This window comes from Solanum dulcamara, chromosome 11 (genome assembly GCF_947179165.1).
Source record: "Solanum dulcamara chromosome 11, daSolDulc1.2, whole genome shotgun sequence".
NCBI classification, from domain to species: domain Eukaryota; kingdom Viridiplantae; phylum Streptophyta; class Magnoliopsida; order Solanales; family Solanaceae; genus Solanum; species Solanum dulcamara.
In genome coordinates, this window is record NC_077247.1 from 59,014,059 (window position 1) to 59,041,960 (window position 27,902).

General features: G+C 33.7%; 3 protein-coding genes across 3 annotated transcripts; all 3 read right to left on the reverse strand.

Moving 5' to 3' along the window:
* Nucleotides 1-1,143: 1,143 nt before the first annotated feature.
* LOC129873234 (probable galacturonosyltransferase 9) lies at nucleotides 1,144-3,983 on the reverse strand. The gene is made up of 3 exons (XM_055948282.1): nucleotides 3,490-3,983; nucleotides 1,901-3,127; nucleotides 1,144-1,727 (listed from the first exon to the last, which is right to left on the reverse strand). Exons 1-3 carry the CDS (start codon nucleotides 3,628-3,630, stop codon nucleotides 1,452-1,454), a joined length of 1,644 nt encoding a protein of 547 aa, XP_055804257.1. The 5' UTR covers nucleotides 3,631-3,983; the 3' UTR covers nucleotides 1,144-1,451.
* Nucleotides 3,984-9,635: 5,652 nt separating this feature from the next.
* Nucleotides 9,636-10,875, reverse strand: LOC129872916 (basic leucine zipper 43-like). Its single transcript, XM_055947870.1, has one exon. The coding sequence runs from the start codon at nucleotides 10,463-10,465 to the stop codon at nucleotides 9,926-9,928; it is 540 nt and encodes a 179-aa protein (XP_055803845.1). The 5' UTR covers nucleotides 10,466-10,875; the 3' UTR covers nucleotides 9,636-9,925.
* A 7,106-nt stretch (nucleotides 10,876-17,981) lies between these two features.
* Nucleotides 17,982-22,950, reverse strand: LOC129872915 (uncharacterized). Its single transcript, XM_055947869.1, has 2 exons — nucleotides 21,745-22,950; nucleotides 17,982-18,836 (listed from the first exon to the last, which is right to left on the reverse strand). Exons 1-2 carry the CDS (start codon nucleotides 22,876-22,878, stop codon nucleotides 18,696-18,698), a joined length of 1,275 nt encoding a protein of 424 aa, XP_055803844.1. The 5' UTR covers nucleotides 22,879-22,950; the 3' UTR covers nucleotides 17,982-18,695.
* Between the last annotated feature and the right edge of the window lie 4,952 nt (nucleotides 22,951-27,902).

A 27,902-nucleotide genomic window follows, 5' to 3' on the forward strand; every position in this document is an offset into this window, starting at 1 on the left:
TGATGGGGCAACTAGAGAAGGAGAAAGCTGAAGCTGTACACACACCAAGGGAGGCAAAACAGTATAACTTTAGGCCAAATACAGGAGGATCTAGTGCAGAATTTAATCTTGCTAATTTTCCTATATTGACAGCTATACCAACAAGGAATGGATTTGAGAGTTTGAGGCATAGTAAGCTTGCTTCACTGCCTATTGATAGAGGTGGAGCTTTAAAAACTTGCTAATGAAGTGGTTGTTCTGGAATCTGAGAGGAGTGAATAAGAGATATAAGCAGAAGGAGCTTAAGACCTATTTGCAGAATAATAAAATAAGTCTGGCTGGACTTATTGAAACAAGGGTGAAAGAGCACAATATGAAGGCTATTAGCAAAGGGATAGCACCAGGATGGGGAATACTCAATAATTATAATGCAGCACCAAATGAAAGGATATGGCTGATATGGGATGAAAACTGGTATGAGGCAAATATCATAAGCAGTACAGCTCAAGTGTTACATTGTTTGATCAGAGATAGAACTAAGGATCAACAATTTATGCTAACAGTCATCTATGGTTTCAATACTATAGAACAGAGGAAATTTTTGTGGCAGGACCTGAACACAATAGCCCAAGGCATGTCTCTGCCTTGGCTCATGGCTGGGGACTTCAATGCAGTATTATCTCCACAGGATAGGCTAGCTGGAGCTGTAGTTACTGGGAATGATATTAAAGACTTTGTGGAATGTGTGCAAAATATTGGTATTAAGAGGAACCCTGAGCGTGGCTGAGATCAGCTTCTAAGCAGCAAATGGAACAATTTCTTTTTTCATAAATGTGAAGCGATATTAGGAGAGGTACAGAATGCCAAGAGGGCTAATATTGCCTTTACTAGCTTATTAGTAATGATTAACAGAAAAGGAAAAGGATAAAAAGCTAAAGTAAAGTTAGTTCACTAATCTACTGCCACAAGGCTCACAATCTGCATACTCTCATAAATGACACTATTCGGAAATAATTGAGAATTTAAGAACATTTGGTGGTTGAATCCAACAATACCATAATCCCTGCAATCCTATCCATACCTCTCAGACGCAACTCGATTATTTGAAAGCAATTCATTTATTGCAATCTTCACAGCAAACTTGAGCCAGTAAAAAGAAACTAGTAGCAGTTAATATAAGTGCATTAATGGTTTCAGAATCTTTTAATTAGTCACTGAACCCATTGTACGTGTTAAAAGTCCCTTACAAAAGAATCACTTCACTGTCTACAAAAGCTGATTGCTTGATTTCGACTTTTTAAAATTACAATAACTAACAAGACAATAAATTTGAGAGATACTGTAGACAGAATCAACAGCCTGAGCTTTGCTCTGGATGAAAATATTTTTTCAAGTATTCAGATGAACAATGAGTGTGCTTTAGTTTGACAGTTTCTGTTACCTCATTGTTGCAGGCGTAACAGTGTGCTCCTCTACACGCCAAAATTGCACATCTGCACAAATTCCATTTCAGAATCAATATATTTAGTCCATAGCTCCTTGTACTGATTCAAGGCTATGTCCAGCCAAGGCTTCATATCTCCATTATAGTGAATCACAGCAGCCTTGTGGATTTCATCCATGCTTACACTTGGGTTGTACCCAAGGCCAAGTACATGCCACGACTTATCCAGTGATTTGGTTTTCGAGTAGAAGGTCATCAGCCCAGCTGGAAGTGTTCCCAATTTCCACAATGTCCGATCCTCATTCTAATAAAAGAAATAATTGATAAGAATTAATTCCTTAAGAGGATATACGATAAAAGAAAAGAAGTCCGAGCTCAATCAGATTCTCTAATTCAGCCTATTGTTTTCTAAGTTACGATAAGCTGACCAAAAAATCGAGCATAAAAAGATAGAAGGCACAGCATAAAACAACTCACCAAATTCTGCCAGTAGTGATACTGCTCAGTGCATTTTTCCCGCCTCCAGGCATCAAGATCAAAAATATTCATCCCAAACGCCCAGGCACACGCCTTAGGGATGAACTTTTCCCTAACAAGAGGATGAGAGAAATTCAAGTACTGAGAATAGCGATGAAAAGATCCAAAGCAGGTCTCAACTGCCCCATTGACCTTCCCATCCAAATCAATTGTCCACAATGCAGTCAAATCCTTCTGAACCACAACATCATCGTCCAAAAACAAAATCCGGTGAAGTGTTGGATACATCTCCGGCAAATAAAATCTTAAGTGATTTAACATCGACAAGTACTTTGGATTTTTAAATTTCATGTTGTTCACATCTTTCGTAGCATTCTCTGCACTGTTTTGGAAGTAAAAGTTCTGCAATTTTGCGGACTCAAGTTGCTTAAGCACTGGAACATAGGAAGAAGTTAAGAATGTAAAATCCTCAACAGATTTGATTTCAATGTGAGCTTGTTGAATAGGCCTCATCTTAAACCACACTTTCATTGCAGCTAGATTCATTCTATCAGTAACAACATGGAACACATGTTTCCACGGCTCCTCTGCGTTCTTTATTACCGAATTCACAACCACGGAAACTGCAATTACATTATCTGAAAATATGGCATAATGATACAGAGTAGGATCCTCATATTCAGGCTCTGGGTCCTCATCCCTATATTTTTCAGGATGTGAGATTCTCTCCTCCATAAGCCGCATAGCAAGACAATGCAAGCTCTTTGGAGTTGATTTAGCAGCAATCGAGCTGGCAAAAGCTCCATTCTTCTTTGCCTTCACGAACAACTCATTAACAGCAAATATTGTGTCCTTCAGCTTCTGTATTTTCAATTGATTATCATAAGACTCTTTTGAGTCAGCAATCAATAACCTAGCAAACTTGACCTTATCCTTAACCTCCTTCTCAAACTGTTTCAAGGAGTCGTCATCCAGGGGCCCATCAGTATCAAACAAATTTGAGCGATAATTTTGCTTTGACTGAAGATCAGAAAAATTCTGGGCCAAATCTTCATACATCTTAAGCTGCTTAGCAATATCCAACTTCAGCTTCCTTGCATAAGCAGCATAGGCATTCACAAGTGCTATATGATCATTTGCTTGTTTATGTATTAAATCAAACCTAGTCTTCAATGGATCTGAACTCAGCGCCACAAATGACCGATGCAAGTATGCATTCCCAGTAGTCTGTTGCGCATGATCAAATGTTAGTCAATTTCTCCCTTTACATACTTCAGTGTCCTAAATCTTTCCTAAATATAAACTGATTGATTCTCAGGAAACATATTATGTACAGAAGATATGAAACATGCCTTATTCATGGAGAATGAAACATTTATGAGAAAAAAGTTAAATAAATTACATCATCAAAACTCAAACCCAGTTATAATAATAACAACGACTACTACTTCTTAAGGGAAAAAAAATAATCTTCAAGCTAGTTGAGCGAAAATGCACAATCCGTTAGAGAAGACATTGCAAACAATATACATAAGCAAATGAGGTAAAATTTGTAAAAATAAAGTAATAAGAGGAGAGTGAAAACGTACAGAATCGTGGTGAGAGGAGAAGAGGACGGAGAGAGTGGCGAGAAACAGTAAAGTAAACATAGCGGAGACGAAGATTCGATATGAGAAGAAATTCCGAAGTGCCAATCCGCCGCCACGGCCTCCTCGGACTGCAACCGCCATTTTTTCAGATCTCTCTCCGACGGATCTAATTGATAATGTGAAAACACCAAACAATTGTGCTCTGAATCTGTATAACTACATATGCAATCCGGGATGTTGATTGAGTTCAATTTATGTGGAAGAATAATTGGAAATTAATGTGAATTTTGTGTGAGCGGAGTTGATTAATGAGATCTGAAGCTGGAAGTTAAAGATGGAGACTAATCTCTCTCCCGCGTCGGTGGTTTTTCTTTCCTGATTGAGAAATTTCAATCAACTCGGGATCTAACGCGATTGATTACTCGTAGTAAAGATGAAAAAGCATGTCCAGTGAAAAGGAAAAAATAAAATAAATAACGGCCTCCTTTAATTTTGTTTTTCAGAAATAGCCCCTGGACTTTCTTTTCTATGTTATTCCCTCTTTTAATTATTTTATACACATGTTTTGCCCCATCTACTTTGCCTCTAATAAGTGCCAGATATAAATATGAAGAAGTCGAAACAGAGAGGAGTCAATATCTAATATATATACATTAAAAAAAAATCATCATATATAAATAACAAATTTTTTTATTGAAGCAGATTCAGATGATCTTCGAAGTCTTACTAGCTCAGTCCCTGCCTTTAATACCGTCCATGTGCAAACAACTTCTTCTGTTTAGTGTCGTATGTGTGTGCGCGTGTGCGCAAATAACTTCTTTTGTTCCAATCGTCGTAATATTACTCCGGATGTTTTTTTTCATATGATTTCTATTACTATTTATTGTTTTTTAAATTTTGATTATAGTATTATTTTTTTATGCATAGTTATTATTCAAAATAATTTGGTGTGTTCCCGTGATCTTTTCGCTTTCATTATTTCCTTTTTCTGGCATGCTTTTAACTGTTTTTTCTTTAGCCAAGAGTTTATCGTAATTGGTCTCTCTATCTCCAAAGTAGGAATAATATTTGTGTAAACTCTATCCTTATCAGACTCTACTTTGCATTACACTTGTGTGTTATTGTTGTTTAATTAGACACAAAAATGTTAAAGTAAAATTATTAAGCTTATGATCTAAAACAAGACATGTATTTGCGTGATTAAAACTTTATATGTCTCTTAAGAAATCATAAATAAGAAAGGTAGTTTTAGTAATTTACCTTTAAGATTTTTTTTTAAACTTTACAAATTTGTCTACACTTTTAAAAAAATCAAGGATAAAATAAAATATGTAATTAATTCTATCTTAATTTTATAAATTGACAAGTAATTTGAGATAACTATTTTTACTAATATGGACAACTAATATTGGGATAGATCTTTACTATATTAATTATATATTTTCACTAATCGAGTGCTTTTTACAAATTGTGTCTATGAAAACACAGTTTCTTTCTTAATTTCTTGTACTTATAAAGATGTGAAGTTGTACTTTTTAAAGGCGCGTTAAAAACTCATAATAAATTTAGTAAGTAAGAAAACATGTTGTTTTTTTTTTAAGGTAAATATTATTTTCTTTTTTATTCATTTGTAAAAGAGGTAAATATAATAGTTTTGGGTACCATTTACCCTACACACACTTTCCCTTTGAGCCCTAATTACTGTGTTCTTCTTCTTCTTCGATCTTCTTTGCCATTCTTGCTGTTCTTGTGAAGATGATGAAGAGGCCAAAATATGTTGCTATGATGGTTTCCTTCTGATTCACACCAGCTTGTTTGCTCTGTATGTGTGTTTGTTGCCTTGAATAGTCAGTAGATGACCATTTTCGTCTTCTTCTTCGATCTTCTTTGCCATTCTTGCTGTTCTTGTGAAGATGATGAAGAGGCCAAAATATGTTGCTATGATGGTTTCCTTCTGATTCACACCAGCTTGTTTGCTCTGTATGTGTGTTTGTTGCCTTGAATAATTTGTGCTCTTCTCCTCTTAGTGTTGAAGATGATGAGGAGACCATTTGATTTGATGGATTCTTTCTGATTCACATCCGATTGCTCTGCATGTGTGTTTGTTGTCTCGAATTTTATTTTGAAGGTGGACCTTTCCTTGTCTTCTTTCTTTTTCTGTCTTTGTGCTCTTCTCCCCTTATTGTTGAAGATGATGAAGAAACTCAGTGTGGTTTCCTCTGATTCTCATTTGGTATAATTTGTTTTTGGTGTGTATTGTACTCCTCTGTTGATCTTGTTGCTTTTGTGTGTTTTCTGAAAGTTGTGAGATTTGTGATATGCCTCATTTGCCTTTGATTCAACTAAGTGTAGTTTGTAGACCTGCAAAATGAACAAACAATTAGTAAAGATATCAAACTCATTCTCCTTTTCTGTGTCTCCAGTTTCCCATTTCCTTTTTCCTCCCTTTCCTTCAACATTTCTTAATTCTTAGATACGGAATTTGACTCTTATCACTATTTAGGATTCTTCTCATCTGTACATTCAACTCCTCAAACAAATAAGCCTGTAGGGGACCCTCATCTAGGGCATAATTTGCTAAAGCATCTGCCAGTTTATTTGCTTCCCTTAGGGTATGTTTGAATATGACATCCAAATTTCTCTTGTATTCCTCCACCTCATCTACCCAACCTGCAATATTCCATGGAGGTTTCCATTCTCCGTTCAAAATTCTTTGAATAGCTTGGGAATCTGTCTGGAAAATGATGTTATTTAGTCCCTGTTGTTTACAGTACTTCAAGGCTTCCAAAAGAGCCACAATTTCTGCTTCTATACTGGTGGCATAGCCAATTTCCTCACTCTTAAATTCATGTTTGGTTGCCACAATACAAATTTAAAGTGGGTTTGGTAGAACAAGTGTAATTATACTATTAGATATTTTTCAATCATACAATAATAACAATAACAAGAAAAATACATATTGAAATTTTACTAAATGAAATTTGGGGAGGGTAGAGTGCAGTTAGACTTTATCACTGCATCGTAAAGGTAAAAAATCTATTTTTGAAAGACCTCAGCTCAAATGCATTAAATTCATATTTTTAATTATAAAATAAGAAATATAAAAATTAATAAATATGTTTTAAATAAAGGAGTAAATAAAAATACGCGGTAGATACACGTGTTTATGAAAAAATATTAAATATTATTTATAACTATAACTACATATTGTTCCTTATAATAAAATTATTAAATAATTTTAAATTAATTACTAACATCAAACGAGTACCTTGACTATATATTCCAAATAAGTAGTAATATATTAACTTAATTATTCCACATAAGTATAAATATCATAACTTCGTTATTCCAAATAAGTAATATCTTAACTTGAAATAATTAAGTTAAAATAAAATTAATAACCCTGAAAAAGGTTTGAATTTTGGTTTATTAAGCCCGGGAAACCGCCACCGGGAAAGTTCAAATACGCGGGACGAGGTTTTCTAATTTTTACTCCTATTCGTTTGGATCCACTCTTAAACTGGGAGATTGGATAATCACAAGCACGAAAGTTTCTTCTCATCAACACTTCACCGTCTGCCATTTGGGTTCCATCAGATTCTGATTCGGATCGCAGGTAATTCTCGACTAATCTGTTCGTCGCCTTTGATACATCTCCTGAAATTTCAAATGCTCTGTTTCCAATGAAATTGATAAACATGAAAACCTCAGGCGATTTAATTGAACTTTCCAATTGTTTTTACGAGCTAACTATGCTGAGTTATCTTCCATCAATGATTAATTACATTTTGTCTGTTCTTCGTTGAAGTGATAGAGCTAACATACTTGCAGTATCTGCGTGAAAGATTAGGTCATTTTGATCTGATCTGGAAATGATGGGTAATTTGCATTTTGTAACTTACTGCAATAATGAAGTTGATCGTTTTCATGAAACTACGGAGTTCAAACCTCCTATTTTGGATACAGATCGTGCCTATATTATTCATTTTCCGAGTTAAAATTCTAATAACTTCGTTTAAATTGAGTCATGTTATACCAGGAATGAGGAATCACTGAAAATGTATATAACAATTCCAATACCTTTTGCTGAAGATGTCAAGTTTCGCCAAATTATTTCATTTATTTTTCGATATTTCTTAACAGTAGAATCTTAAGAGATGTCAACTTATTCAATCTCATCAAAAGGTTTAAACTATTAGAAAATGAACACTTATATTTATTTAAGTAGTATCTGTAACACGCCATTCACGTGTGGGCTTAATTATTTTCTTGGCCAAATATTTGGAAATATTATTTTGAGGAGGTCAAACATTTGGAAATATTATTTTGAGGAGTAGCAGTGAGGTACAAACACAAATTCAGCAGATAGAATTGTGTAAGCTTGTCTTGTCTAAAAGTTTAATGCATTTGAGAAGAGACCCTTTTTCTCTTTACTATTTACATCTACCACATGTAGACATAGGTTTGTTGCCCCACAAGCCTTTTAGTGGATGTAAGCTTAGTTTTGTACTTCATTAGGACTATGGCCTTGCTTATAGAAGATGATGATTCCTGCAAAGCAACAGCATGATTCTATTAGCTATGACGAGAAAAGATCCAACCTTCCTGATCATCTGTTTTCTTCTTCTTTCAAATAACAAAAAAAAAATGCGATTAAACGAATTAAGTTGAGCTCCCTAGGATCTAACAGCAGCGCTAAAGGAGGAAACCTGTTTTCACTTCTCAGGTATGGCATTCCAATTGAAATACTATTTTAATTTTGATAAGATTGAACAGTGAATTTTCTTGCGAGAACAGCCAGACTATAAAGAACAGCAATTACTGGATGATTGAATGTAGTTATTTATTAGCTGTTTCATGCTGTCATGCATAGATAAACTTTGGATTATTGGAAACATATTTTAAGAAAAATACGAAACTCTGGCTTTCTGCAGTCAACTTATGTGGTGGTGCTGAATCAATAAGACTTAAATATAGTTCATTAGCAGACAACCTCAAGAGAAAGACATCGGGTTGCCTAAGAATTATGCTGCTACTGAGTGCTGTGCCAAGCTGATCTACCCGTGAATTAGTTTTAACACTACAAAGAAGGTACGCCACACCAATATGATGTGTAATATCATCATTTATGTTCCCACTTCCTTGGATTACAAACTCAAGATACTTAAAATTATCTTTCTTGGGATAACCTGTGTGTCAAGCCCCACTTGTGGGATTTCACCGGGTATGTTGTTGTAGTAGTAGATAGTCTAGCAAAAAAAGTTTTGACACTTGAATTGTGATATACCTAGGAGGTGAATGTTAAAATATAAGGTATTCACATTTTTCAAAAGTTCAGGTTCTAATTGAGAGGAGAAACCAGTGTACAACAACAACATACCCAGTGAAGTCCCACTAAGTGGGGTATGGGGAGGGTAGAGTGTACACAGACCTTACCAGTACCTCGAGGAGGTAGAGAGGTTATTTCCGAAAGACCCTCGGCTCAAGTGTCTCAAACCCAAGTGAAAAGAAGAAGAAACAATGAAAAAAGCATAGTCGTTAATAAGAAAGACAATGTAAAGTATACGAGAAACAGGAGGAACTAGTGTAAATTACTAAAAAGGAAGGTGATACCTGTAGTATAAAAACAGGACGGAAAAATATTCATAAGAAATAGTAGAATAGGAGTTCACACTGTTGTTGGAGCTTGTTGATTAGTGTTACTGGTAATTTTGATGCCCGCCATGAATCTTCTCTTCTTCGCTTGTAACATAAGGAAGAAGTAGGATTAAGTCACATTTACTATAGCTGTGCTTGTATGCGAGTAGTTTGTGATAAAATGACATACAGTAATAAAGTTTGAAACTCTGAAGATAACAACTAAAGCTAAGTGAATTGCTTTTGACATGTTTCTCCTGTTGTGGGTATGCTTGTCGTAGACAACCTGACAGGCACAACCCTCTCTCTCCTGTCGTCCTGTTTAACTATCTTAGACATGCAACTTTGAAGGGAAAAAAAATCTTCTACTGTAGTTGGCCAATTCCATTGACTAAGCTGCTTTAGTGGAAGGGTCCTGATGTTTCTCTTACCATTTTTTCCGTTGCAGATTCATTACTGATTTTAAAAATTCATTCAGGTATACTTGCATAGGTCAGTTGCTACCTTTTCTTCTTTATGAATAGAGATGGATTTTCTTCTTTATTTGTTAATGTATGTATAGTGAAACTAGCACCATGAACAGCATAAAGAAGGGAATTTTTTATTGAATAGCATATCAGCACAAGAAGAAAGGAGATACAGTAAAAACTAAATTCATAGCCTTCATCTTGTCAACAAAAGAGATAAAGGGACAACTCAAATAGTGGCGGCCATCTCAACAACAAATTTATAACAAGAAAATCATAACCACGACTGTATCCCAACCAGCATAACATCCATAGTAATTTGAATTAGTTATTCATTTTTGAGGTAAACTACTGCAAGGTTCATTCTCAAGAGCTCTTGAGCTAGGACAAGGACAACTAAGCTGCATGTCAGTGATCATTTGGCGAAGTTCTGAAGTTTCGTTTTTGAGTTGAGCATTTTCTTGAAGTACTTGATCATGGCGGTCAGAAGCATGATTTAGTTTGTCCAGGAGCTGGTGATTCTCATTTCGGAGCCAAACAACCTGTGCCCAAAGCTCATCTAGGTGCCTTTGCTTGCGCATGCGTGATCTCCGTGCAGACTCTCTATTAGATATCATTCTCCTCTGTTTACGTTCATTTATTAGAGTCCACTGTTGCTCATCAGCTTCATCTGATGTAGAGTTACTGTTCAAACATGTTAGTTGTGGATTGACGTCTTGAACTTGAGGAGTGATCTGAAGATGATACAAAGGGTTCAAGAGTGTATTTAGCTGAAATGTGGATGTGTTATAGTTCACACAAGATTGAGATGGGATTTGAGTTGGGTTAGACGGAAGTAGGTAATAGAAGTCTGTGGCTTCAGTGGGTTGCATGGCTTAAAAGTATATTAGTTTACAAGGACAATTTTTGGATTTAGATCTTAATGAAGGGTCAAACAAAATAAATTGGCTTTGAAGGGCGAATGGTAACGTGAGCAGGAGGGGGACTACTTATAGGATTAGGAAAAAGTTAGATGGTCCCATACTGTATCAATTAGATACAGTAAATTTCCTTGAAAATGAAATCATCATAATATAATCCTGAACATGTGCATGTGCGTATGATAACATGATCTTGAGGGTCATATGTAGAGAATATTTACTCCATGAACACATGTTTTACTTAATCTGCTACATGGACATATACCCGACATGAAGGGCGATCCAGGTAGACCAGCTCAGCATTATTGCCAGGCCAATACAATCCCTGATGTTTTCACTCTATGATGGTTTTTGACAACAATGGTCACTGCCGTAAAATAGTAGTTTATGAGGTTTGGGCAGGCAAGCCATATTCTATAAGTGGAAAGATCATACACTTAATAAGTTGATGACTCAACAATCACAACATGATTTAAAAATCTCCTATGCATAACAGTATCGCCTTACAATCACTTGTGGCTAGTTTAGATGTGAATATGAGGTGCTTCATATTCATGCTAGTTGCATTGGTCACCATTAAAACTCTAGATTGTCATCAATGAAAGGTGACTTTCTGCAGAGCTTGTTGTAATTAGTCACCATATCCTCTTTCTTTATCATATGTGCTAAAGCTGGAGTTAAGTTCAGTAAATGTGATTGTATTTCCAACCTAATGGTATGGCATCTAATTCAAGATCTAAAATCACCGAATTGAAAGTGATTCTTCCATTGTTTTGTAATTTAATATCTCAAAGCATTCATGAAATCAGATTGGGCAGTATCAAGCTGCTTGATTCGTTTAAAATAACTAGTGACTCCTTTTTCATTTTTTCATTTGTGCTTCATTCTTCTATTTCAGAAACATTCGCGCAGGATTGATTAATCTGAAGAAACACATTGAGCTTCTCCCAGCTCTGTAAAATAAAAGTTCTCTTAAGACCGGTAAGACATTTAATAATTTTCCAGAAAAAGGAAAATAAGCATAACTTAAAGCTTATTAAATTCAAGGGAGATTCAATGCTTTGCTCCAAATTTCTTATAGGGTTCCTTATGGTCTCAACAAGAATTTGCCTTTCTGATTTTGCAGTAATGTCCTCTCCATTTTCGTCTGGCTTCTGTTTCTTAGAGGTCAAAATTTCCTAGTTGTACAGTGTGTTGCGTAATACTTCCTTTATCCCATATTAACTATTAACTGAATTTTTAGAAAAATATTTAAGGTCATAATTTGAACCATATTTTTTACTATTGTCCTTTGTAAAATAATAAATATAACAAGTAGTGTGATTTATTTCCTAGAAAATATAAAACTTCAATAAATGAAAGGACAAATATGGAAAGAATTTCAAACATTCATCTTGAACTTTGAACAATTCAATTATTTTGAACAATGAAAAATCTTTCAAAAATTCAATTAATATGTAATAGAGGGAATATGAAGTTATGTCTCATATTAATCACAACTTAGATTTAGTCATACGGTTAAAGTCTTGTTTTTCGGTTGGTGGTGGAAGGAAGAGGTGGTAAGATATGGATGGGCTTTGAAATCCAGTCTTCCACTATGAAAACAAGATCTGTAATGCATCCAAAACCAGAACTTCCTCAGTCCTTAGGGATAATGCTCTTCCCCCTTTCAGGTGGGTCTGTTGAGTGGACTGAATGGTCAACAATGTAATTACACAAATATTGACTCCTCTTTCTTTTCCTGTCTTCAAATTGTTTTGCCTTTGTTACATTTCTTTCCGCCCTATACTTTATATACTTTAGCTTTTGAATGAAGGCCTTTTCCTATATGACCAGTTCTCGTGTTTGGGTGATTGATATAGACCAATATATAGATCATTGTAGAGTGTACTTATACATACACGGTACATTTGGATTTCCCTTGTATTGAGGACTGCTTGAACTGGACCTTGTAGTTTTTAGTATTTTGCCATCAAGTTCAGTTCTCTGATCTTTGTTTTGTTCTCTTTTGGTTGTGTTTTTTACATACATGGACTCAAATTGGTTAAATTTTCCAATATTCAAGGAGAACAACAATTTTTCGACTTGCTCGCCAATCAACTTAGGTGGGAGACACTGCACAATACACATAGAAAGTTGGAAAGTTTCATTTCATGTTTATACCTTCAGATCTTCAATAGAAAATTTATGCCTCAGATATTAAAAAATCTGTTTGGTGTACGCTCATTTGGTGCCTGTGTCTCGAAAAAATACAATGAAAAAGAAGACTACTTGGAAAAGGTGTACTTTATGTGTTCTTGTCGTCTTTAGAAAAGAAAAGCCTGCTAGGTTGTAAACTCCTTGCAACAGCAAAACTTAAGGCAAAAGAACACATGTTCTCCGAAAGGAAAAACTATTTACCCTACATCCTTACTTAAATATTTTTATTTTTTAACTATTAATTTACGTTTATTGTTTGATATTATTGGAGAATATATATACTCTAATAGTATTAAAGAAAAGTAGAGAATATTACTTAATTACTTCTTGATACTACTTAATAAATGAAAAACTATTTACGCTACATCCTTACTTAGATATTCTTATTTTTAACTGTTAATTTATGTTTACTGTTTGATATCATCAAAATATATATATATATTCTAATAGTATCAGAGAGAAATAGATAATACTACTCAATTACTTCTTTATTACTGAAACATATTGCCCACTTAAGAAGCTGATGCATGTCAGCATATCTTATCTATCTTTCCGTAATTATGGCCACATCCCGCTATTTTACCTTCTTGAATTTGTTTTTAGTTATGCAGTAATTTTTTTTAGCATGATAAGTTATTTAGATTTAGGATAAATTTGAGTATTAAATTTCTTTTTGGTTATTTTAATTGTTGAGCTTATTAAGTCTTTTTTTGAATTTTTGTTATGCAAATTTTCTCTGCAGCTTTTTTTTTTAACAAACTTTCTGCATTTTAGCTCTGCAGTTTTTAAGTTGATTATTTAAGGGAAATGAACACTTGTACCTCAAGAATGAAGAAACAGTAGTTCAGTGAATAGAACAAGGAAATAGGAAGGTAAATAGTTTGAAACGTGAATCCAACTCGATTAAATAATTTGGATTGAGTCCAATTTATATAATTTTTCCATTATTTAAACCCCTATTAAGCTCAATAAAAATATTGAGAGAGATTTTCACTCATTTCTTGTTTTTATTAAAAAAACAACGCACCCTTTATGCCCTTCAAATAGCAAATCTTTCTCATCAAAATTCTAAAAATCTAGGGGTCTTGGGAATGCGGAAATAATACAAGTAATTGGGACACCGCCCTAAACTATCGGCCAAGGTCTTGCACGAAGGGTACTTGATTTAACATCTGCCCTATTTGATACCAAATGCCCTGTATTTATCTGTTAAAAAAGAAGTACAAAAGCTGGTAGACAAAGAAAACAGAGATGCACGGTAGGTTTCTGCAGGGGACCCTGCTAAATGGGGTGCGCGTGGCTGTCGTGTGCAATCCTATGGGCAATTGGCTACCAATCACATCAAAAAGAAGCCATAGTTTTTGAATGCTTCAGGTGCCGCGGTCATCATGATGGGGAACTCAATTTGTGGTACTGTCACTTGTACCTGATATGCCCATTATTGCACCCCACTGACGTACCCTATTCAACTTCCCTTTCTTTTCTTCTTTCAAAAGGTAGTGAGAGCATATAATTTCTTCACAACAATCATGTGTTCAACCCAATCAAGTTTTTGTCCCGACTAGCTGGGAATTGTGGCTTAGTTTTTCTTCCCTTTTGGTCATTTTTCTTCATCCTTAAGCCTCAATAATTGATTATCTTTTAATCAAGTATTAGCTTTATAATTTATTTGACTGGTTGATCATCACAAGACAATCTGCAAGCGGTTGCTCCATTTGAGTTTTTATTGAAGGTGGCTCTCTAGGAAGCACACCTTCACTTGTGTAAAATAAATGGAGGAGTTTGTCAAAACCTGAAATTGTTATTTCATTTTATTTTTGGGGTCGCCATGAGTGCTGAAACACATTTCGCTAAGATAATGATGGCTCCTTCAAGCGCATCAAGCACTAAAAATTCAAACTGGGACGAAAGTTCCAGGATCTTCTAATGGGCAGAAAGAGACTTAGGAAAGAGACAATTTTTGATAATTTTGTTATATACTACTTAAAATTTAAAAGTTGTGGTTGTGGTTGTGTTAGTGCAACTGTTTTGGCCTTTTTGGTGATGCAAATCAAGTTTTAAAAATCAGGAATGGATAAGAATGGGTTTGTGTTGAATAAAAGCAGAGAGCAAATTAAAGTCACTTTATGATCTATTTCGTCACGCATAAGACCTACCTTAGTAAATCTGCTAGCAATACTAGACGCAATTGATAATTTTTTAGCTTTAAATATAGGGCCACTTTGAAATATGGCACAAAGACAAGTTAATTTCTTTATTGCTAATAGTATTAAAATAATTTTATTTCTGGACTTCATGATTGTAATTGATTGTTGGCTATTATAGACTTCTTTGTAGTCTGTACTATTCATCGTTTGTTTTATAAGAATTGTTATGCAACTTTGAAATATGGTACAAAGACAAGTTAATTTCTTTATTGCTAATAGTATTAAAATAATTTTATTTCTGGACTACATGATTGTAATTGATTGTTGGTTATTATAGACTTCTTTGTAGTCTGTACTATTCATTGTTTGTTTTATAAGAATTGTTATTAACCTTTTTGTTATGGCTTTATTTTACTCTGCGTGCATAGTCAATCTATTTAAGTGTTAAGAAAGTTCACCAAGCTAAGAATTTCCTTATTGTGACTGTTCCAGCTTTTATATTTGACACCATAAATAGTTGATCCAAAAAGACACTTGATTAATTGTATCATTAATTAGGTCGTTGACAATAAATAGATTGGTCAGGACAGGATAAGTTCCTCATGTGCTTACCCCCTTTTCATCTCCTTTTGTTTTCTTTTCTTTTTTTCAGCTTAAAGTAACGCTGAAAGGGACTATTAAACTATTCCCAAGTTGAATGCTTGTATCTTTTGTTGCTTAACATGTTTAATAACATTGACACCTCGAGGTGCAAAGTTAGATAAGTTGTGTGATGGTGCTACGTTTCATTACTATTTACTTGGAGTTTTGGGCATATCATTAAAGTGTGCTTACGTAGTTGTAAAGGTCTAAATCCACTAAGAATTGCGGAGAATAAAGGTATTTTATTTTTTTAAAGCAAATGAGTGTTCTTTTTAATTAATTCATTATCCTCACGGTTCTGATTACTGTAGCTGCTGTCGTAAAGCTCATCATCTTATATTGTTCTAATAACATTGTTCTTTGCCATACGTCTTAAGTATTAATGAAACCAAGAACTGTCAGAGCCAATTATTCTGTTTCTTAACCCTGTTTTTATGATACTCTTACATAGAATTGTTGCTTAAGGTAGCAGAAAACAGAACTTCAAATCTGACTGATTATTGTGTCAAGTTGTGCTGTGACAAACAGTCCAATCAATTGCCGTTTGCCGACATGTTAATCTAAAAAAGATTCTAATGCAAAATCTTGGAAATATATTACCCTATTGGATTTCTAGTCTACTGGAAATTTAGTTGCAGTAGCTTCAAAGTGGACTTGATGTGCACCCAATTCCACAGACACTGTTGATATTATGGCTGCTTCTAATGTAGCTTGTTTTTTAGTGCTGTTACTCTACTCTATTTGGGAATTTTAGAGTATCTTTATTTCCTTTACTTTGATAGGAAATATTAGAATAGAACTATACTCAACATGACAATGATGAAAATATCTGTATTCAAATTTTTGCAATTTCTTGAGATCTTGGAATGAATCTTCATATTAGACATTCTTAGGCTACCCTAAGAGACGTGTAGGAATGAAGCTACACTATCTTTTTATGTTTAGCTGAGGTCTACCATCTTGACTAGGGTCATGGAGTTACTAACTGATTAATAGTTGACCATGTTTGGAAAACTTAGGGGCTTAAATTTTCTAATACCTTGAAGTACAAGGACTGAAATAGCAAATTTATGTTGCGTTGTTCTGAGCTACTGGTTTCATCTTCTAGATCATTGAGACACCACCAAAACGTACCTAAGGGGTCTGGATTTTGACTGTATCTGTAATGATTTTTTACTTTTTCCACTGTTATTTATTTTATCAAATCTACTCCCACTGCTGGTCTGTCCCTATTAGTTGTTATGTTCCACTTTTTGAGAGTTAATTGATTAATTTTTAGAGTTAAATTACATTAAATTAATTTAATATCTTAAAATTATAATTTAGATATCTAAAATTATATGAATAGTACTATCAGTTGTAATTTTTAAATTATTGACTAAAATTCATATAATTTAACTCTTAAAAGTAAAACATGACAAATACTTTGGGACGGATGGGTATCACTTGCAGATTGCCCATGCATTCAAATATTCAATCCCACAATGATTGAAAAAATAATTTTCAGTGCCCCACTGTTTCGAAAAAAACGCTTTTTTTGGGGGGCAGAATGCCGAACAAGAGGCCACTTGCAAGAGAGCCCATGCCATAATAGGTTTCTGGAGGAGTTTACTTTGCCTCTGGGGATATTTGAAGAGCCAGTGTTTACCTCTCTAATATTTTAAAATGACGGCTTGGTATATTTTCTATTACTTCTTATCCTTTCTAATCTAAATCTAAATTTTATTGGGGACAGTGGTAGATGACTATAACTAGTACATTACTAACAGCAAAAACGTTACCCATATAGAAAAGAAACTAGTTTAGTAACCAAAGTCATTAAAGTAGATCAAAAGAATGAAGTAGATAAATATGAGAAACAGAATTAATTCCTACACATATTACTCCTGTCAGTGAGCTTCCTTGTCCTCAACTTGTGCTTGACAAAAATATAGAGTAGCTAGGTATAGCCTCGAATATAATCAAATAGCAAACAAGAAAGATTAGATTAATTAGAATTGTGGAGTGGTGACTACTCTTTCATTCTTAATCAAAGTCTTGGCTTCGAGTCTACTTTCTTAGTGTGAATTCAGATTTAGTCGTCTTCAATGTGGGACTTGGTCCAAACATCAATAAAGATTTTTAAAAAATCCCTAAATTCCCTTACAATATGGAAACTCAAATTAGACGAGTAAAGTTGTAATACTTTCCATAATCCATATTCTTAATATAAACGTTTAATTAGTTGTGTCATGATTCACTTTTCGGATCAGTTTATTTTGATGGATTCAAAATTGATCCAAATTCATGCATCATCTCAATAGAAGCAGTCGAATTTGAGAAGAAATAAACTCCAGTATGCATGTTCGTAGATGTGAAGAAAAATGTTTAAAGCAAAATACAGTAGTCATACTAGAAAGTGTTTTTCTTCAATAAAGCTCTCATATTCAGTACTCAGTAGTTTGAAAAACATTTTGCTTTTTTGATTCTCTTTTCTTTTTTAAACTTTTAGTTCATACAACTTTTCTTCTTCTTTCCCTTTTGTCAACATCCGAATCATATAATTTAAATGATAAAGAAGTTAAACCAACAATTCGGCATATATTAGAATTATCCGCATGGTTACATATTTCTGCGTAAAGCTTCTCTATACTCTTCATTTGTAATTACAAATCATTTTATACATTGATCAATAAACTAATTTGTATCAGAGAGCAGTTTAAATATTTACAAAAAAGATTGATGATTTAACTGGGAGAGCCCATACATAACTTCGAGAACAAAATATCATATTAGATTCTCGAATGAATTAGATTTGACAGAAAACTAGTACGGCTACTTTAGGTAATTCAACTTTGGCTAGGTAAACTCAAAATATATTTGAACAAGGAAGTGAAGGAATCAGCTACGTACAGATTGAAAATTGCAAATTTACAGGCAAAAATTCATTCACCAGTCACCCAACAAGCACTATCTGATTGGCAGTTGAATGCGAATGACACTATTAATTACTTTCATCGATGAGGCTCCTTTTCTTCCCTAAGGTTGGCCAATGGTCAAGTAAGATTACAAATGCAGGTCTTCAAAAATTGAATTTAGAAAAGGCATTTGATCTAAAGAAGATGGTTTGACTGGATGAAATCTTATTAAAGGAGCCATGAGAGCTTCTTTCCTTCCCAAAAGGGAATTCAGACTAAAGGATCCGTTGAACTTTGCTATTTCTTTTTTATGATGGTGGACACTGGTACACAAGGAGAAAAATGGATGGAAACAAATGTGGAAGTTAAGAGCTCGTCATAAAGTGATGTGATTTTTCTTGGATTGTGACAAAGGAGGCCTGCCTCACTACAGATAACCTGCATAAAACAGAGTTACCCTTATGCAACAGATGTTATTTATTGGCGGCCAAACGGAAACCAGTATTCACCCTTTTTGCTTTGTCACCACATAACTGACCCAGCTATGACAGACATTTCTCAACTTTGCCGAAATCAAATGGTCAATGTCCGGGAGTGATTGGTATAGATAAGTTTGGACAATGTAAGAAATAGCTGGTGGCATATGATTAAAGCTTGTATCTGGTGGGTGATTTGCAGAGAAAGGAACTCAATGTTTTGAAGGCAAACAAAAATCAGTACAGAGGATTAAGTTAGATTACATATTATTATTTCACTTTCACTTTTGGTATAAAAAGGAATATATGCAAATGAGGCAGAAACTTCATTAGATTTCACAGAGTCCCTCTAAAGATTACAAGAGGGCTATACTATTGATTTTTTGCTCACTTGATCAGAAAATTATAGCACTGCCTTTGTGTTGTTTACTAATACAATTATTACCATTTTTTTAAAAAAAAAAGGATGGAGGACTTCAAAGTAAGAACAGTGGACTACCAAGTTAGCACATCCCACATTTTTATGGTCAATTTCCTTCTAGATCTCTTCCTATATCTTAAAAAATGTTTGAGAAAAGAAACCATCTGATTGGAGAAGGTGGTACTTTTCCATAGGTGGATAACCTGATCTTGATTATCATTCTCAAGACGCCTTACTTTATATTGAAAAAATAACTAAGTATGCTGTCAACAAGGACAAATCTACCTCCCATCGATTAACACTTGCCTTCTGAATTTGCCCAACTTCTTCATACGCACAGCTAAGGGTGGCAATTTCAACTCGTTTAAGTAAAATGAATCCATTTACCCATATTTATTTAAATGGATCACTCATATTTTTTAAATGGGTAAATATGAATTGACCAATTTCAAAAGCTCATACAAATATGGACAAAGTGGGTAAAATATGGACATCCATATATACCCTTAGATCACAAACTTATAATAAAAAATTCTAATTGAACTAAAAATATTTTTCATTTAAAAAAAAAAATTTGGGGTGGGTGGGTGGGGGTAGGGTGGAGGGTGGGTGGGGGCGGGGGCAAAAAATTTGAAATTTTTAAGAATTTTTTAAAAATAATTTGGGGGGGGGGGGGGGTTGGGTAGGGGTCCGTGGGGTTGGGTGGGAGGGGGCCAAAAAAAACTTTTCTTTTTGATTTTTTTTTAAAAAAAATTGGGGGTGGGGGTGGGGGTAGGGGGTTGGGGTGGGGTGATGGTGGGAGTTACGGGATAGAAGAAAAATTAATTGTTTAAAAAGTAATAATTTAGGGGTGGGTTGGAGGTTGTAGTGGTTAGAGCAATAGCAATTTTGCTTTGATTTAATATTTTTTTGACTTTAGGAGATTAAAGTGGGTTAGATGGTTTCTACCCAAACCATATTTATACATATTTTATGTGGGTGGATTATAATCCAATCCATTTTGGCTCAATCTATCGAAATCCAATCCAATCCAACCATTTGTCACCCCTAGGCACAGCTATGATTTAGAGTAGATACATAATGCAGGCGAATAGAGTTGGAAATTGAGACATAACGTAGGTGAAGAGTATAAAGAAATCGCACATAAAGAAATCGCACGAACTGAAGGTAACATCTTATGGGAAATATGGAGTAAGCAAAATAACCTCTACTTGGTTATATATAAAAGAAGGTAACTCTGGAAAGTGTGAGGATTAGAGTGAAATATACCTAACAAGAACCTCTATGTTGAAATTGTTATGAGAAAAGCCAAAATCGAGAAGTTTAGAAGACAATGGTTACTGCAAACTATGGTAGACTTAATCTCTGGGTAGAAAGATTTCACAAACTGTGTTCTTGAAAGCATACTTACCTACTTTATTATATTAATCAAAAAAAAGATGGTGGGTATCTGTCAAAAATACAGTTGAGCAAGATAAGTCTATTGCTCAAAGACAAATATCCACTTACTTTGTGTCTCCAGTCCCCGTAGTAGATGCAATTGTAAAAACTAAGAACAAATTTCCTATTGGAAGAAAAGTGCGAGCAGAACAAAGGTTTCTCCTTGGTAAAAAAAACACACATATATTTCCTTTATTTCCATCCTAAAGTTTGAGCTCTAGTCGCCCATGAGGGAGGGAGAAAAAAGCATTATTTGTCCTTGAAAATGTATATCAAGAGCTTTTTTGTATCCACTCTGTAGAGGTAGCACCCTCTTGGTGCTAAATTTGCCAATATAATGAAATTCCTTTACTTGTCAAAAGAAAGCAGAAATTAAATGACTCTAGAAGTTTTGATAAGAATGTAAATATATATGATAAACACATGTGAAGAAAACATGCTGCAAGTTATAAATCCAGAGATTTGATAATTATGTGAATATTGTAAAAAAAGTTCAGCAATATATAGATTCAATATCTTTACAACAACTAGATATATTAGAAATATTAGCAGACACTAAGATCAAGATTCTGAAAAGTTTACCCACCATATTACCAAGTTAATGATTTGGCAACCAATTTTTTCAAGTTGGAGAAGAAAAGTCTCCTAATTCTATGGAACACACTTTCACCACCATCTCATTGAGAAAACAAAACCAACTCTAAATTTCCAAAACTTTAAACAATTTCCAAAATAGTACTAACTACTAACCTTTGAATATACAGAGATTTAGAGTTTTCACCATTTTTAAACGGTAATCCAACTAGCTGTTCATGTGATACTCACAGACAAAAATTGGCAACTTAACATATATCGTACCAAAACTAAAAAGTAAGTAAGAAAAATGAAAAAATGATATGAAGAGATTTTCAACATGCTTAGCTAAAGTGAGATTTATACTCTGTCCAGGAAATCTGTCAACAGAATAGAAATTACAATGTCAGAGCACAGGTTCGAAATTGTATCTAACCTGAAAATCATTCACAAGTGCAGGACCAGCTCTCCTCTCATTTTTCCTCTCATAATCAGCATCATCTGTGGGCAACTCGTGGCGACAAACAGGACATGTATTACGGATATTTAGCCAAGGTACGATACAATCACAATGGTAATAGTGAGAACAAGGCAACCTAGTCACCTTCTCCGTCAACAAAATCTCATCTTTGCAAATTGCACAAGCTACATTGCTTCCTTTCAAATCTTCACCACTCACGACCACCAAAGGAAGATTTTCCAATACAGATTTAGCTGCTGGTGGACTACCCTTTAACCCCTCTTCGCTCCCAACAAAATCAACAGTATCAAACACACCATCATCTTGAATTATAACAGCATTGTGAAATTCAAGGCTCCTTTCGAGATTATTAACCGCCACCAGAAATTCCCATTCTAAATTCCTCACCTGCTCCTCTTCTCCATCTTCACCCAAATCCGAACCTCCTCCTTCAGAAGAGAAATCAGAAGGAACTGAAATTTCTTCCATTCGACCAATCAGATAACTCATATTCTCCCCCCTCCCTTCAACCCTCTCAACTTCTTCCCACACGAAATCTTCATCCAAATCCCCCTCATCATCAACCCGAAAACAGCTCCATAAATCCGGCGCACTCAAATCACCAGTTTGGTGAATAACCCCCGAAATTACCTCCATATCTTCTGAATCGGACTCGGAGTCCACCCCAACGACCCGAAGCCCATCAAATTCAGACCCAGACTCTACTTCTTCACCGTCTGGCAAAACCCTATCATTGAAATTGCTGTGAACGACATGGGAATGATCCGTAACGTCGTCGTTTCGGGTGTTGAACAAATCGGTTACAAGGTCTATTTGGTCTTCATTGCCATAGAAGAAGGAATTAGGGTTTGCGATCAAGTCGGAGCGGTTGGACTCCGTATCAACGGATTCGGAATCTGAATCGGATCCCGGGTCAAAATCATCAAATGAGGGAATAAAGAAGGTGGGATTAGAAGCAGAAAAGGAGCTTGTGGGATCCTCCTGTTCGAGCTCGTCCTCGCTGAAATTGGTTGTCTGAATATGGAAAATTTGAAGGCTAGGATTTTCCGCCATTGAATGACTTCCGTTCAAATTCAGTTGAAGCTCCATTGTTTGCTTGTTCGTATAAACAAATAGGGGATATTTTCTGTCTTTTTCTAATCTTTATATTAGTAAAATTTGTTGTAAACAAGTGGATGTATATTTTTAGATTAATAGTACTTTTAATGTATATCAATAATATTTTTAATAGTGATTTTCAACAAATTTTGTCTATAAAAAGTATTGCATTCCGTACAAACAGATTAATAGAAAATATATACATACTATTATTCTCTCTATCTTTATCATATTACTCTCTCTCTTTTATTAATCTTTATCTTCATTTGTTCTTGAAATATATTATAATTATTACATAACAAAATTTATATTTTGCCGTCTTTTTTAGGAGAAACTGACAAAACCTCTTAATTTGTAAGTAATTTCAAACTAGTTTCTTAACAATCATCCGAGTAGTTTTGATCTTTTAATTTTGATAAAAGTAAGCATTTTTTAAAAATCTTTATCGAATATTTACAAAATTTCAATTATTAAATTTAATTAAAACTTTGAAAATAAAGGAGCTTTCAATGAAACAAATAAGAAAAGATTAAATAGAGCATTGGATCAATAAAGTTGTGGTGAATTTGCCTAGTAATAGTGTTAACTGATTATGGAAGATCATACCAAAAGAACTTTTAAATTGAGTTTTTTTTTTTTAATTGTGTGAGCCTTCGTAATTTTTATTTTTTTTTAGTGAATATGCAATTCTAATTCTCTTTCCCATTTCACTAATATTTTAATTTCATGTCCAATGTAAAGTTACTAGCAGGAATTTCAGTAACTCACTACGATTTAGATAGATATTCACTAATTAATCATAAGAAAGAAAAAAATAAATTGTGAAATGATACGTTGGGCTGTCTATTTCATCCTTGACCATTCCCCCACCACATGAAAATTTTCTACATCTGCATTCATTTCTCAATTAGCCAATCTGGAGTTAAAGGATAACTTTATGTATAGACTCAATTGGACAGAGTTTTAATGGTAAAGACTCTTTCCTTGAATTCTCTCACTTTGACAAATATTGTGTTGGTATTCGAACTCATGGACATAACTCTTGAGTATGAGCCCGTTTGGATGGGCTTAAAAAAAGTAACTTTTATGTATGAAGTGTTTTTAGAACTTTAAAGTGCTGAAAGTTATTTTTATAAATAAGCAGTTGAGTGTTTGGATAAAAGTGCTTAAATGAGAAAAATTACGTGAATTTTAGGGTTACAACAATAAAAAGGGTAGTTTGAGAATTTAGTTAAAATATAAGGGATATAAAAGTAATTTCCATGGTTAAAGAAAATGACTTTAAGCACTTAGAAAAAAAAAAGTTAGGAATCCTAACTTTTCATTTTTGACTGACTTTAAGAACTTTCTGGCTTAAAATTAGCATTAGGCAAACACGTCCAAAAGCTGAAAAGGGGCTTTAAGTTGGTCAAAACCAACTTAAAGCCAATCCAAACGGGCTCTATATAAGTTCAAACTTCAAGAAAGATGTGTGACTTCTAAACTTATCACAATTTTGTGCAAAAATTTGCTAGAAGTACTTGTTCGAGAAGTGCAATCCTTGCTCAGAATTTAATTACCATTTGATAATTAGAAATTGAAAAATAGTAAATAAATATATTAATTAATTTCAAGCTCGAGCGATAATGACGACGACTCAAAGGAGCTCTTTAAGAGTGAGAAAAGGTGTTTCTATATATAAGCACAAATATTTTATGGAAAAGGGTCCAAATATACCCCTATACTATTGAAAATAGTTTAAATATATCACTCGTTATATTTTTTAACTAAATATATCCCTTCTGTTATACTTTGACTCAAATTTACCCTTATATCTAACGGAGGAACACGTGGACGGCTATAATTAAAATAACTAATTTAATTTAAAATAGATATAACGAAGAATGACTTAAAATATCCTTAAACTATTGGAATTGGTACAAAAATATCATTCGTTAACCTATTGGCCTCAAAATGCCCTTGGGGTTAACCTTTGTGGCTCTTTTATACCCTTTTCACAAATAGTCTGGTTAGTTCATTTAATACGTGACACTATCTGATTCGTTGCAAAAATTAATTAATTAAAACTAAATTAATCCAATTAAACCTGGATCCACTTAAAAAAGAACTACCTGACCCAACTAAAACCAATTATTCTAAAGGCGGAAAACCTAAAACATTTCCCTTCTTTATATCAACAGTTACAGTTGGTCAAGGAGAAGAACAATAGAGATTACAACAGAGATTTGTCATCCCTATCCATTATATCAATGATCGCCTATTTTAGCAGATACTTAAAGAAACAGAGATAGAATTTGGATTCGATCATAAAGGACCAAGTAATATCCCTTGTCATGTCGAGCAATTTTGCTATGTTCAGAGATTGATTGCTAAAGAAAATCCCCATAACCATCATCATCACCATTCATGATGCTTCCGTGAACTTTGTTTTTTCTATGTTACATCTCTTGGTAGTGCTTTTTTTTGGACTTGGAACTGTTAGTGCTTCAAATGATGAATTTCTAGTTTTGGATCTAGTCTTTTTGGGCATTTTTGAATGCTCTGTTCTGAGATGTTCATGTACCCAAAAATGTGGTGAAAGAAGATGAACAAATTGGAATAATATTCATACTACAGACTTTTTCTTTTTCTTTTTTCATGTTTCTGAATTTTAACTAAATCAATTACTATTTAAAAAAGGAAAAATTATGATTCTAGCTACTTGAATTATTATAATTTCCGTTCTTTTATATAAAAATCTAATGCTTTACGTTTTCCCTCTTTAGAATAATTGGGTTTTGGTTGGGTCGGCCGGTGGTGCTCTTTTTTTTTTGGATTCGAGTTTGGATTGGATTAATTTTGTTTTAGTTAATTGATTTTTACAACGAATCAGATAATGACACATATTAAATGTGAATGTTAATTAAATAAACTAATCAGGCTGTTTGTGAAAAGGATATAAAAGGGCCACAAAGGTTAACCCAAGAATATTCTAAAGCCAATAGATTAACGAAAAATATTTTTATATTAATTTCAATAATTTAAAAATATTTTAGCCCCTTCTTCGTAGATATAATTCGGATATAACCCACCCCGCCCCAATAATATAACCCAACCTAATCAATAATATTGACCCGCCCAACTCACGCTCCAAACAAAGAAAAGTCCTAACCACGCATCTTCTTCTCTATCTAGCAAAGGAAAGGAGCATTCTAAAAAACTTAATCCATCAATGGCTACTTGATTCTAAAAATCAAAGCTTTAAAGAATGACATAACTTTATATAGAAATGACTACTTTCAACGGTAATAGTTGCTGATTTAACCAACCAACACAGCTGCACTGCAGCATAAAATAGCTTGTGATTTCAGCCAAAATCCCCAAAAAATAAATAAATCAAATTGCAAGAGAGATGTGCGAGCAACAACTGGGAGGAGCATGAGCAGCAGCTGGGAGGAGCATCATGTGCACTAAGTAATTGATAAACAATAAGCACAAGTATTTGATCAAGATTTCCTTCAATGGCATCAAACAGGATACTCGCGTTAGCTGGAGCAGTTTTGGGACGGGTCAATTAATTTTTCCAAAATCTCATAATGAAAAAATTCAATTATAATTTATTTTCATTTTTTTGGTAATTACCCGAATTCTCTTTTTTTTCCAGATTTATGATACATACAAATGACGCTGATACATCGCTAGTTGATACAAACCAAACATTATAATATCAATAAAACTTATGAATGAACTTATAACACATAATATATCATGAACACAACAAAAATAACATTAAAACTTATGTTTTACTGATACATTATGTGTTTGGTTTGTATCAACTAGCGATGTATCATGAAAATGACTTATGTATCAAATCGCGATGTATCAGCATTATTTCTATGTATCAGAAGAGGATTTTTGAATTTTTTACAAATGGTAAGGAATAATTGAAAATATAGGAACATAAGGTGTGTAATTTGATAATTTTTTCTTAATTTAATTGGGTTTGGATGGAGCAGGTTAAATTGGAATTGGGTATTTTTAATTGGGGATGGATTGTTTTGTTTCAAGCATGCCACGTTTCCTTTCGTTAGATATAAGGATAAATTTGAGCTAAAATATAATGAGAGGGGTATATTTAGCTTAAAAATATAGCGAGGGGTATATTTAAACTATTTCCAATAATACAAAGGTATATTTGATCCTTTTTTCGAATATTTTAACCAATGAGGAAAAAATGAATGTTGTTCAAATTTTATTTTTCCTCTATTTTATTTCCAAATATTTCCCAACACTACACCTTATATAAAAAATTACCTTTAAATCTTTAAATTCCAACAATTACACCTTTGAAAGATATAAAATGATTGTTATCATAATATTTGTGATGTGATGACTATATATAAAAATTTCTCATTTCAATGGAATGAATTCCTTTTGAAATCGATTTAAATAAAAAATAAATTTACAAAACCAAAACGAAAGTAGTACCTGTGAAAATTAAAACAAATATATTTTTATAAGAATAAATTAAAGAGTCAATTTTAGTGAATCACAATTAACCAATGATGAAGTAAATCGCCTAGATTCCTTGCTAATCTAGTCAGTATTCACGTTTTCGATGCCACGTGTCACAACATCATCCCTACGTTTATGTTAGAAACTTAGAATAATATATTGATCAGTGCTTACCCTGTGATTAATTAAAAATTAACACACCTACCATGGCTAACTCTGATTTTTCTTTTGTTTTGTTTTATTGTCGTTATTGATATAATTCATGTTTACTTTTGTCGACTAACTATTGATGATTACGTGACAAACACATCAATATAATGGCCAACCTTTGTTGAAAACGAAAGCTTGAATAGGACTTTGATTTCTATTTCTATTTCGTTTTCCTTTTTTTTTTAATCTCACTGTGAACTTAATTTAATTTAAACATTAGTTCAAGTAATTATATATACTGACCAAATTTAAACAGGTAAATAGCTAGAAGGACGGTGAGCTACTGTGGACATTTTAATAAAAAATTACAC